At 49.9% G+C, this 13,208-nt stretch overlaps 1 protein-coding gene across 1 annotated transcript in view; it reads left to right on the forward strand.

Moving 5' to 3' along the window:
* IFNLR1 (interferon, lambda receptor 1) overlaps window positions 1-13,208 on the forward strand; it is a 16,185-nt gene that overhangs the window by 200 nt on the left and 2,777 nt on the right. Inside the window, exons 2-5 of the mRNA XM_015557196.1 lie at window positions 4,164-4,287; window positions 8,596-8,783; window positions 10,398-10,540; window positions 12,724-12,944. Coding sequence (XP_015412682.1) covers window positions 4,164-4,287; window positions 8,596-8,783; window positions 10,398-10,540; window positions 12,724-12,944 — 676 coding nt within the window. The remainder of the gene's footprint in view (window positions 1-4,163; window positions 4,288-8,595; window positions 8,784-10,397; window positions 10,541-12,723; window positions 12,945-13,208) is intronic.

The raw sequence follows: 13,208 nt of genomic DNA on the forward strand, positions 1-13,208 counted from the left end.
CCGCCCGAGCCCGCGGGGCGCTGGTCGCCTCGCCCGCTCATCAGAGCCTTGGACGTTCCTTCCCCGGAGAAAACCACCCGTTTCCGAACGCCAGGGCGGCTGCAGCGGAGCAGGGAACGCGACAGCGATAAGCCGCTGCGTTTGCTCCTAAAGTGCATGTTAACTTCTCCCCGAGTCCTGCCCTCTGCGCCAGTTCCGCGCTCGAGCCTCCTAGAGAGGAAGGCGGACCAGCGCCTGCCCGCCCCGCAGTCCTCTCCAGCGGGGTGTCGGGTGGTCCACCCCGGCCTGAGGGGACAGGAGCCCCGGTGAGCCGGTGCCCCGAGGTGATCTGTCAGGGCGCCTTCTTGCTGAGCCCCATGGAGGGTAAACAAGGTGGCGGGTACAAAATACCTGGGGATAGGGCCAAACCACCAGGTCCCAACCAGTCCAGGGAGGTGGTCCTGAAATTGTCCCCAGAATGTCTTCCTAGAATTAAATTCACAATTTAAGACCTGGACGGGTCCTTGGATATAATCTAAAAATTTAATAATTATATTTAGAGACAACTTTCATTGAGCAGGTTCTTTGTGCTGGGACCACATTATCCTATTTAAGCTGTACAGCCCAGCCATCCCATTACGTAGATATTATTTTCTCCCTTTTCCGTTGTAGAAAACTGAGGCTCAGAGCAATTAAGGGAATTGCCCAAGAAGGAAGGAAGGCAGAGGTGAGACGCAGAACAGGGAAGACAGGCTGCAGCAGTCATGGTCGGCTCTGTCTGTGGGTTGGGTGGTTGACACGGGGCTGTGTACCTACTGAGGTCAGCGCAGGTATGCCCCAGCCCCTGGTGCCTCCAGCAGTGAGTGTCTTTGCAGCTGATGAGGGACAGTGGGAGGGAGGGGAGGAGGGGTCCTCTGTCTCCCAGTGTCACTGTCAAACTCAGTACCTTTCTTGTCTAGACCTAACTGAACTTTCCCCAAGATTTTTATTCATTTTATTTTTTAAAATATATTTTTATTGATTTTGGAGAAGAAGGGAGAGATAGAAACATCAATGATAAGAGAAAATCATTGATTGGCTGCCTCTTGCATGCCCCCTACTGTGGATCGCGCCTGAAACCCAGGCATGTACCCTAACTAGGAATCAAACCGTGACCCTCTGTCTCCCAGTGTCACTGTCAAACTCAGTACCTTTCTTGTCTAGACCTAACTGAACTTTCCCCGGGAGAGTTTTATTCATTTTATTAAAAAAATATATTTTGTTTTTCTAATTATATTTCTTCATTGATTTCAGAGGAAGGGAGAGGGAGAGAAACACCAATGATAAGAGAGAATCATTGATTGGCTGCCTCCTGCATGCCCCCTACTGTGTGGATCACGCCTGAAACCCGGGCATGTACCCTAACTAGGAATCAAACCGTGACCTCCTAGTTCATAGGTTGATGCTCAACCACTGAGCCACACCGCCTGGGCTCCTGAGGGATTTTTAATTTATGCAACACAAACTGGTGTGATGAGTCAGGGTGAAGTTCAGCTAGATCAGGGGTTCTCAACCTGTGGGTCGCAACCCCTTTGGGGGTTGAACAACCCTTTCACAGGGGTTGCCTAAGACCATCGGAAAACACATATATAATTACATATTGTTTTTGTGATTAATCACTATGCTTTAATTATGTTCAATTTGTAACAATGAAATTGGGGGTCACCACAACATGAGGAACTGTATTAAAGGGTCACGGCATTAGGAAGGTTGAGAACCACTGAGCTAGATCCAGGTTCAAATCCTGGCTCCCCAACGAACTAGCTGTGTAGCCTCAAGCAAATGATTCACCATCTGTCTCCCAGCCTAGTGCCCCTCCACGAAAGGGAAATGACACCTACCCCATCGGGTGGTTTGTCCTCAGGATTGATTGAGGTTTGTGTATAAAATGCCAAACCCGTGTCTGGCAGCTGTTGAAAGCTCAAAAAAGGGTAGTTGCTCTAGCTGCTATTTCTCCACTGTGGCCAAGCTCAGATGCTGGCCTCCTGCCAGTCATCCGCTAGAAAATCCAGGAGCTGGGAGCAGTGGCAGCACCAGCATCCCAGTGATCCATTTCCGACTTGAGGACACTGGCACCCATATTGGGGCCTAAAAGGCCAGGGGTAGGGAGCCCAGCTGAGCCATCAGTAGAACTGGCCTGACTCTCCCTAATGCCATTCTGTAACCTGTTCTGTAATCTGTATGGATTTCTGTCGTGGCCCTGGTGGCACTTCAGGGCACTGAATTCTCCATGGGACCAGAGTGCCTGAAGGGCAGGGATGGAGTTGAAACCTCTGGCACACAGTCATCAATAGATATTGTTGATCAATAATGGCCCATTGATGTCAGAAGAATAAAGCTGAACAGGCCCCATGAGGAGGCTGTGTGGTCAAGAGCTCAGACTTTGGGGTTGGCTAGGCCTCGATTTGAATTCTGACTCTACAGTTCATTAGCTGAAGGGGCCTCAGTTTCCTCATCCATAATGGGATGATCACGATTAGTACCAACTGCCTAGGGGAGTGGGGAGGTTTGAAAGAGGAAATGCAGGCAATGTAGTTAACATAGTGCCTGGCACATAGTTAGGACACAACACACCTTAGCTGCTAGCATCACCACTTCTTAGAAATGTCCAGGAAGGCTCCCTGGAGGAAGTGACATTTGAATTGAGTCTTTAAAAGATTAGATGATGGCCCTGGCCAGTGTTCTCAGTGGTTACAGCATTGGCCCACACCCCAAAGGATTGCAGGTTTGATTCCTGTTCAAGGCACATACCTGTGTTGTAGGTTCCATCCCCAGCCCTGGTTGGGGCATGTACAGGAGGCAACCAATCTATATAACCAGGAACCTGGAAGCCGTGGGAGGGCAACCATTGCTCTCTCTCTCTCTCTCTCTCTCTCTCTCTCTCTCTGTCTCTCCCTCCTTCCCTTCTACTCTCTCTAAAAATCAATAGAAAAAAATATCCTCAGGTGAGAATTAACAAAAATAGATAAATACAAGATTAGATGCTGGATACCTGGCAGTCTAAGACACCTGGGTTCCGAGGCATCCCCAAGAACTCAGTGGTTCGAGAAGGTCAAGAAGGAGGATTGGCGCAGCCTAAGAGCCTGTGGGGAAGAGGTCGGCTAGATGGCCAGACCAGGCCAAGCTGGGCAGGCCCCGTGGACTGTGATAAGGACTGTGGACTTTATTCTGCAGGCAAGGGAAGGGCACGGAACTGGGCAGTTGTGTAATCAGGTGCATGTCTCAGAAGAGGATTATCAGTGGGAAGAAGGGGAAGTGTCACCGAGACAGTAATGCTGGCTGTTCATGGCTGTTCCCAGAGCGTGCCTGGCATTCCTCAGGAACAGCAAAAAGGCCAGTGTGGCTGGAGAAGAGGAAGCAAGGGGCAGAGGAGTGGGTCAGGGAGTGACATGATCTGACTTTCATCTGAACTTCTGCTGTTGTGTGGAGACAAGGTTGGAAGCAGGGAAACCAGGTAGAAGGTCTTCAGAATAATCCAAGTTATCACAGTACTAGAGGCCTGGTGCACGAAATTTGTGCATGGATAGGGCTGGCCTGGGCCTTCCTTCCCCTGGCTGCCATCCGCTGGCAGGGGCCTTCATTCAGTCCGCGCTGCCCCCTGGTGGTCAGCACACGTCAAAGCAAGCGGTCAAACTCCTGGTTAGTCGAACTCCCGAGGGTATAATTTGCATATTAGCCTTTTATTATATAGGATTTATTCAGATATTTATTGTGCATCTACTACGTGCCGGGACCATTGCAGGCGGGCTCTGGGGATGTGGCTGAGAACCAGACAGAGCCCCTGCTCATTGAGACCCTGGGGCTGTTCCCTCCTGTCGTCCAGGAGACCCAGATGGTCCTGCTCTATGGTCTGCTGGAACCGTCAGGTGTCAGAGTGGGCAGGAGCTTCCTCTGGGGGGCAGGTGGGCTGCTAGGCCTGGGGAGGGCACGAGGCTGCAGTACAGCCATTCTGGTGTGACTGTCACAGGGATCCTGGTCCCCAGCCTCCACCATGCCTGCCGCCCCCCCCCACACACACACACACTTCAGCCGCCCAGAGGCTCCTGGTTCCTCACACTGCCCGCCGTGCCACTCTTCAGCTCCAAAAGACCCAAGTCAAGGTGAGCCAGGAGCTCCAGGCTTCAGGGCCTCTTTCTCCCCCACAGGGAGGCCCCATCTGGCCCCTCCCCAGAACGTGACCCTGCTCTCCCGGAACTTCGGTGTGTACCTCACTTGGCTCCCAGGGCCCGGCAACCCCCAGAACGTGACCTATCGTGTGGCCTATCAGAGGTAAAGGGGAGCCTCCAGGCTGTGGCTGGGAGGCTGAGGAGGTGGCAGGGGTGGGAGGGGCCTCTTGGGAAAGCTGCTTTCCGCGTGGGCAGCATTTGCCGGCTCTCTGGGTCCCTGGGGAGATGGCACGTGGCAGGTGCTTGGAGAGGGCACTTGATAAAGGTCTGAAGGTGGGAATGGTGCTGAGCGGAGAGCAGTGCACAGGTGATAGGCCTGCCAGGGGTGAGGGTGGATCTTTGAGAAAAGTCGGAGCAGGGCTTGGGTGGAGCGATGAGGGCCAGCGATGGAATTGGTGGGGGGGGCCTGGATTCAGGGCTTGGGGTTGTTCGGGCAGATGAGGGAGGGCAAGTGGGTCTCCTGCAGAGCCCGTGCTGGGCATCAGTAGATGTTCACCCTTTTCCCCACGGAGCCTCCTCGCCAGCGGCCTTCCCAACCTGGCAGGCCAGGCAGCCACTACCCACCCAGAGGTACCTGAAAACGCCAGCGGCCTCACCATCTCTGCACACAGACGGGAATCATGGCAGGGTCTCTAGTGGGAGAGTGAGCTGATAAAAGCACACACTCGGGAGGATGGATCTAGAATCGGTGAGGAGGAGGAGGACGCAGGAAGGGGAGCAAGCCGCTCTGGACTCAGGACCCCTTCCGCCTCCAATGAGTATTTCGCTTCTTCCTCCCAGTATCACCAGGCAGGCGCTGGGCTTCCCATTGTAGAGGTGAGGAAGCTGGCGATGGAGCCAGAAGAAAATGCCAATCCTGTCTGACCCCAGGGTTTGTGCTCTGCCTATTCCGTCGCCATCCCTCTACCCCAGCACCCAGATGGGATTGACGGGGGCCTGGCTTGGAGGACAGGCTGCAAGAGAGCTTTCGAAAGAAGCAACTGTGTCGAACTGTGTCAGGAGGCAGAGAGCACCTCACATGTACTGTGTGTGTGTGTGTGCTGTTAGGTCCGCCCTGAGGCAATGCATTAACCGTATTTAATCTCTCACGGTCCTTTGAGGGAGGAGGCAGTGAGGAGACTGAGGCACCACAAGTGCCTTTTGCTCAGGGTCACACGGCTGGAAATCGTGGGGCGGGATACATGGATTAAAGAGCTCCAAGGCCACCCTCTGGACCTTTACAATAGTGTCCTTCTCGTTACACTGTTTAAACACCTGCGAGAATTGCAAAATGGTACTCTTCTAATGGTACTATTTCTCTGATTTTGATGGCAATTATTTTATAAAGAGATGCTTTCTGTATAGTATTTGATCTTCAGAGGGACTTTTCAAATCGGCAAGACAGGATCCGTGCTTGATTTTACGCCCCCCCCTTTTATTTGCCAGTTTTCTAGATAATGATTTGGTTCTGTCACCTCCCAAATGGAGTCCTTTGAACTTGACCCAGTTGTCTTTGACATCTTTTATTGTTATGACAAGATGTTCCAGGCTCGTTTGCAGCATTCCTAACCTAAAGCCTGAAATCAGTCACAACCAAGCCCTCTTTATCAAAAGATTTTCAGCCCCACTCTTGGTATTCTCTCCAGAATGTGCTTTCTCGCTTCCTGCAACCTGTATGCGCTGAGAATTTTTCAAATCTTCAGTTTTTAACCGTTCCTTCTGTCTATTACTCTTCTCTCTCCTCATTTTACTCTAAGCAGAAAGGAGGAACCAGATTACATCTCTAACACTCTACATTGAAATCTCCTCAGCTAAATACCCAAGTTCATCACTTTTAACTTCTACTTTCCGAAAAGCTCTAGAACAAGATTCAACCATGCTCTTTGCCTCTCTTTTTGTTTTTGTTTTTTCTGCATGGGGATTTCTACAGGCTTTTGATCCAAACTAGTTATTTATAAAAAGACATGTAAGGGACAGTGGGGAAATCTGAACCCAGACTGAATACTGACATGGAATTTTTAGTAATTTTCATAGGTGGGTGACAGTTCTGTGGTTTTGCAATTCTTTGCCTCTTTATACCAAGGATCACCTTCCCTTCAGTTTCCAATAAGACGTTCCTCCTTCCCACCTGAGTTCTCCCCAGAATCACCTGGAACACCCACATTCCTACCAACAGTCTTTTCAAGGCAGTCTCGACTTTTTCCAACGTGCACCTCAAAACTCTCCAGCTTCTACCCATGACCCAGTAGCAAAACCACTTCCACATTTTTCAATATTTGTTACATTAGCACCCCACTATGGTACCAAAATCTGAGTGCGTTTAACTTAGTTTGCTGGGGCTGCCATAACAAAATATCATAAACTGGGGTGGGGGCGAGGCTTACACAACGGAAATTCGTGTCTCACAGTTCCGGAGGCTGGCAGTCCAAGATCAAGATGCTGGTGTGTCTGCTTTCTCCTGAGGCCCCTCTCCTCGGCTTGCAGGTGGCCACCTCCCCACCTGGCCTTTTCTCTGTGTGCGAGCATCCCCGAGGTCCCTCCCTCTTCGTTTAAGAACACCGTCTTCCTGGTTTAGAACCCCAACCTTATGAACCAATTTAACATTAATATCATCTTTAAAGGGCCTGTTTTCAAATACAGTAGCCTCACCTTATTCGTGGTTTTGCTTTCTGGTGGTTTCAGTTACCCGAAGTCAACCAAGGCTCAAAAATATTTAATGGAAAATTCCAAAAAACAACAATTCCTAAGTGTTCAATGGCACGCCATTCTGAGGAGCGTGATGAAATCTGGCACCATCCCACTCCATTCCGGGACACGAATCACCCCCTGATCCAGCATATCCATGCTGTCTACGCTACCCACCTGTTAATCACTTAGTGGCTGTCACAATTATCAGTTTGGTTATCAGAGCTAGAGAGACCACATTCACATAACTTTTATTATCATGTATTGTTATAGTTGTCTTACTTTATTACTAGTTATTGTTACTCTCTTACTGTTCCTAATTTGTAAGTTAAACTTTATCAAAGATATGTATGTATAGGAAAAAAGACATATATATAGGGGTTTGATACTATCAGTAGTTTCAGGCATCTACCGATATATATGTATAGGAAAAAAGACATATAAAGGGTTTGATACTATCAGTAGTTTCAGGCATCTACTGGGGGTCTTGGAACATATCCCCCTCAGATAAGGGGGGACTACTATATAGGCACGTTGGGGGTTAGGGCTTCAACAGTGTGGCTTAAGCAGTTTGTTCAGTTTGTTCTATACATGTTCATTAGGCCAACTTCCATAATTATTTTGTTCAGTTTTTTTATATGTTTTCATTATCTTTGTTCAATTGTTAATTACTGAGTTAGTTGTATTAAAATTTTTTTCTCATTATGATTATGGGTTTTCTGTTTCTTCCTGTAGTTTGTCTATTTTTGCTCCAAAATATATCCTGAATTCAATCCCTTCTCGCCAAGTCTACCACCATTCGGTGATCTCTCGGATCAGGGCTGCAGCCTCCTCGCTGGTGTACCAGTAATCTTCTAAAAACATAAATTAGATCAGTCCCCTATTCAGAACCTTCCCGTGGCTTCCGCTCACACTTGCAATAAAATCCAAACTCCTTACCACGACGGCGAGGCCACCTGCTCTGCCCAGCCCCCTCTCCACCCTCCTCCCCAGTCTGTGCACAACTTCCTCCTCCCTGGTCCACTGAGTTTCGGCCACACTGGCCTTCCTGCTCTTGTCTGGATCCTTCCTATCGCAGGGCTTTTGCTTTTGCGGACCCTTCCCCGGGCCTTCACCTGATGCCCTTCCTGTTGTTGTGGCCTCAGCTGTTCTGAGCCACCTTTAGAAAGCAGCCACTCCCATGTGACCCTGTTGTCACTGCCTTTACCAGGATTTATCTTATTAATGTGATGGGGATCTCTCAGCTCTTCCCACCAGCATTTGTTCCGGAGCGCCTTGTCTGTCATGCATTGCTCGTTCCCCAGGAAGAATGCCCAGAGCTCAGGTCCCTTCTGTGGACCTCAGCGTTCTCAGGAGGTTGGAGTCATGGGCCTGCGTGTCCCCCTCTGACATCCACACAGCCCCCAGCAGGTGCCTGGCACACAGCAGGTGGTCGGTCCATAAGTGCCTGAACGAATAAACGTGGAAAATTGTTACTGGTACTAGCAATAGCAGCCACCATGACATATGACGGGAGGAGCCTGGGGCTCAGGGCTGTTACCTGCACAGGGTCCCAAAGCTGGTGAGGGCCGGAGCCACAGTTCCCACTCACGTGTGTCTCTCCAGAGCCTGAGCCGGAGAGATGGACGGATGGAGGACAGATGGGTGGATGCATGGGTGAAAGATGAGTGATCACTTGTTCTGTAAGTCCCCGGGTCCCAGGCAGTTGAGTCCATGGCCCAATGCTCCTGTCTGTTTCCTCCCTCAGCTTTCTCGCAGCCCCTGAACGGTGGCGAAAAGTGGCAAAGTGCGCAAGAACCAAGGAGCTGACGTGTTCTCTGATGTGCCTGGAGAAGCAGGACCTGTTCAACAAGTTCAAGGGCCGTGTGCGGGCGGTCTCTCCCAACGCCAAGTCCCCCTGGGTGGAGTCCAAGTACCTGGAGTACCTTTTTGAAGGTAGGTCTGTGGGTAAGGGACTGAGTGGAAGGTTCTCTGTCCAAGAACTTGGCTCAGTGGCACTGCTGTGCAACCATCTGTCTCCCACTTCCCCTTGTCGGGCAGCGCCCTGGCCACAGCCCGGGTCCAAGCAACCTGATTTCATGGCAGGGGGTTAGGGGAGTACCACAATGCCACAGTTCAACTGGTACCTCCTACTATGATCTTCTATGGAGCACAGCCTTGATCATGAACCATACAGGCATTTATTATACTAGAAGGAAGCAAGTGTGGATGGAGAGAGGGAGGACAGGAAGGAAAGGCACATGGGTGGATCAATGGTTAGCACAGAAGCAAGGCTGGCTGCTTAGGGAGGGCTGGAAGGAAGGGGAGGGGGAGGAGAAGTGAACAAACAAATGAAGGAAGGAAAATCAAGAAGGAAAGATATATGGGAAGGAAAGAAGGATGGATGCGTGAGTGGAAAAGTAGGCTGATTGGTTAGAAAGGATGGACGGGAAGGAAGGAATGTTGGCTGGGAAGGAAAGATGGGGAGGCAGGTACAGGGGCTGTTCTGCTAGCACAGTGGTTCTCAACCTTGGCTGCACATTAGAATCACCTGGGAATCTTTTTAAAGTCCTGATTTCTGTGCCTCATCCTCCGGAAATTCTGTTTCTTTGTTACTAATGTTGTGGCCCCGCCCCATAACATTAGGATTTATGGCTGTTCCCAGACCCGATGGGAAGCACTCCTGATTGCCTCCTCCTCCCTGAAGCACTCCTGGTTTTCCTTCAGCACACCTTAAGCCCGAATGACCCTTCCTGCCTTATTCTGCCCTCCACTGTGGCCCTGGTCACTTTCTCTCTTGAGTTTTGGTAGTTTTCATATTTCATTTCCCCCTAATTTCTTTCAGTTCCTGCAGGCCAGGACCCATGGAAGCCTCACCTCCTATTCCCTTCAGCTCCTTGCCCAGAGCATAGTACATAGTCACTATACCCTAGACCAGTGATGGCGAACCTTTTGAGCTCGGCGTGTCAGCATTTTGAAAAACTCTAACTTAACTCTAGTGCCATGTCACATATAGAAATTTTTTGATATTTGCAACCATAGTAAAACAAAGACTTATATTTTTGATATTTACTTAATATATTTAAATGCCATTTAACAAAGAAAAATCAACCAAAATCAACCAAAAAAATGAGTTCGCGTGTCGTAGGTTCGCCATCACTGGGCTAGACTCTGACCTGCAGCACTATGAGATAATGGATGTGGGTTGTTTTAAGCCACTAAGTCTGTGGTGCTGTGTTAGAGCAGCCATAGAAAACTGATACGTAAGGGCCGGATTCTGGCAGGCCAGTGGTGTGTGAGGGTACAAGGGACAACATGAACAAAGGCAGGTTCACTGTGAGCTTGGCCTGGTCATGTCACCTCTCTCAGCCTCAGTTTTCCCTTCTTTAAAATGGGACTAGTGATATCCCCTCTAGGGCTTGAACAAAATGGCCGGGAGGCTCCTGCTTCCCGGCTCCCCTTTCCAGGACAGCTCTCTGGGCTGGGCCAGGAGCAGGCTCACCTGGAGGCGGGGCAGTGGGCGCACCGTGGCCCCAGAGGGTCTTGACAAGTCCTGTTCTGTTTCTGCAGTGGAGCCAGCCCCACCCGTCCTGGCCGTCACTCAGACAGAGGAGGTCCTGAAGGTCAATGCTACCTACCAGCTGCCCCCCTGCATGCCCCCGTCGGATCTGAAGTATGAGGTGGATTTCTGGAAGGAGGGGACTGGGAACAAGGTGGGTGCCCCTTTCCTGCCCCCTACTTGTGCCCCCTTCCTCCCCGGCCCTACCAAACCTTAGTGTCCTCACCCTCCCAGCCTCCTACCTGCACGCCTCCTCCAGGAAGCCTTCCCATATACCCTTCACTCTTGGCATATCCCTGCCCTTCTCCACCTAAGAGGCCAAGTACAGGGCGTCCTGTCCCTGTGCCTTACAGGTGCTAACAGCACAGGCATTTTCTAACTAATATATATTTTTTAATTATGAAACCCGTTGGGGGTTTTTTTGTGTGTTTTTTTAACAATAAAATCTGATTGAACTATGGTGAGCTACAGGAGGCCTGCTTGCCCAGCCACTGGATTCATTATAGAAAAGTCAGAAAATACACATGAGCTCTACAGGGAAAACCGAAAGTACCAGGGATGACCTCAAATAAGTCTTTGGTATCTATCCAGTTTCAGACTTGTTTTCTGAGGGTGCACGTGTGTCGGTCTGTCTGTATGTATTTATGGCAGGGTTGGCAAACTTTTTTTGTAAAGGGCCAGATGTAAACATTTGTGGCTTTGCAGACCCTGTAGCCCAGCGGTCGTCAACCTTTCGGACCTCACGGACCACCAGTTGGCGACCGCTGCTCTAGTCTGTCACCGCTACTGGGCTCTGCATCTGTAACTCAAAAGGAACCAGAGACAGTATGTAAATGCACAGGCTTAGGTGCTTTCCAGTGTCACTTTTTAAAAAGCTGGCAGCCAGGTCTGCCCACAGGCTGTATAGTTGACTGACCCCATCCTTACTCAGTTTTTTTTTTTCACTGAACCAACAGTCACACTCCTGGCCTCCTGCATCCTCTGGTTCCCAGGATGTACACCACTTGATGTGGTCCATGCCTTCAAGAACCTTACAAATACCCTACACCAGTGGCCGGCAAACCATGGCTCGCAAGCCACATGCGGCTCTTTGGCCCCTTGAGTGTGGCTCTTCCACAAAATACCATGTGCAGGTGCGCACGTACAGTGCAATTGAAACTTCATGGCCCCTGTGCAGAAGTTGGTTTTCGGAAAGGAGATAGACGAAACAAGTATACAAGACGAGTGTGGAGGGGAGAGTTGGAAGGGGTCGACCTCAGCGAACGTACCTCAATCAGATTGAGGACGTTTTTAGCAAAGGCCAGCTTGGGAGTACCCTAATTAAGTTAATAACAGTGTACCTACCTATATAGTTTCAGTTTAAAAATTTGGCTCTCAAAAGAAATTTCAATCGTTGTACTGTTGATATTTGGCTCTGTTGACTAATGAGTTTGCCGACCACTGCCCTAGACCAGTACTCTCCAATAGAAATGTAATGCAGCCCTGGCCGGTGTGGCTCAGGTGGTTGGGCATCATCCCGTGCACCAAAAGGTCACCAGTTCAATTCCTGTCAGGCCACATGTCTGGATTATGGGCTCTATCCCTGGTAGAGGGTGTGCAGGAGGCAGCCCATAGATGTTCCACTCTCGCATTGATGTTTCTCTCCCTCTCCCCTATCTCAAAAATCAATAAAAATATTTTTTTAAAAGAAATGTAATGCAAGCCTAATGTGTAATTTTAAATGTTCCTTGTTAAATTAAATAAAAAGAAACAGGTGAATTTAATTTTCATTATAGACTTTAATTCATCCAATAGAATGTTATCGTTTCAACATGTAATTAATATAAAGTTATTGAGATATTTGACACTCTTCTTCCTTTGGTCTTGGAAAGCTGATGTGTATTTTATACTCAGAGTCCATCCCAGTTTGGACTGGTCACACTTCAGTTGCTCAGGAGCCGCATGTGGCCCGTGGCTCCTGCATTGGATGGGCACTCAACAGTTTTCTGTCTGTGATGGCAGAATGATGCCTCCTAAATAAGTTGGGATGCCCTTGGGGCAGGAAGTCTGAGGGATATGCCCCTCAAAGTGAAGGCCAGCAGTCCCTGGGCAGGGGGCTGGGGGTTGGGGGCAGGGAGTGACCCTCAATGGCAGGGGTGTTTTTGAACCCAGACCATCTCTACCTCGAAACTCAGCAGAAAATAAGCCAGATAGTTCTGGGAAGTGCTTCTTGAACACTTGATCTTGATTGCAGGAAAAGAAGTTGCAAGATCCCAGCTGCTAACCCCACCCCATCCTGGCTGTGCAGAGCCAGTTCCCACGACAGGTCTGCTCACCTCTGCTTCTTTCTCCAAACAGACCCGATTTCCAGCCACTCCCCACGGCCAGCCAGTCCAGATCCCCCTCCAGGCGGATGCCAGTGGATACCACTGCCTCAGCGCCAGAACCATCTACACCTGCGGGGACCCTAAATACAGCGAGTTCTCCAAGCCCACCTGCTTCTCCCTGGGGACCCCAGGTGGGTGCAACGTGGTACAGCCTCGAGGACTTTCCCTGAGCACCAGGATCTTCATCATGTGGTTAGGAGCAAGTGTCTAGAGACAGGCTCACCTCGATTAAAACCCCGGCCCTACCACACTCACTGTGTGTCTTTGGGCAGCTTCCCTAACCTCTCTGAATCTTGGTTTCCGCAGTCGGGAGCATGGGTTTATTCTTATGAGGACTGAGACTAGGATGAGGTATGAAAACATAAATACATAGGATTGTGTATGTACGTGAAGCCCCCAGGACGGATGCAGTCGGTAAACCGGAGCCGTTGTTGCTTCTTCATCCTGATTATTCTT

Source organism: Myotis davidii, unplaced genomic scaffold (genome assembly GCF_000327345.1).
Source record: "Myotis davidii unplaced genomic scaffold, ASM32734v1 scaffold149, whole genome shotgun sequence".
NCBI lineage: Eukaryota > Metazoa > Chordata > Mammalia > Chiroptera > Vespertilionidae > Myotis > Myotis davidii.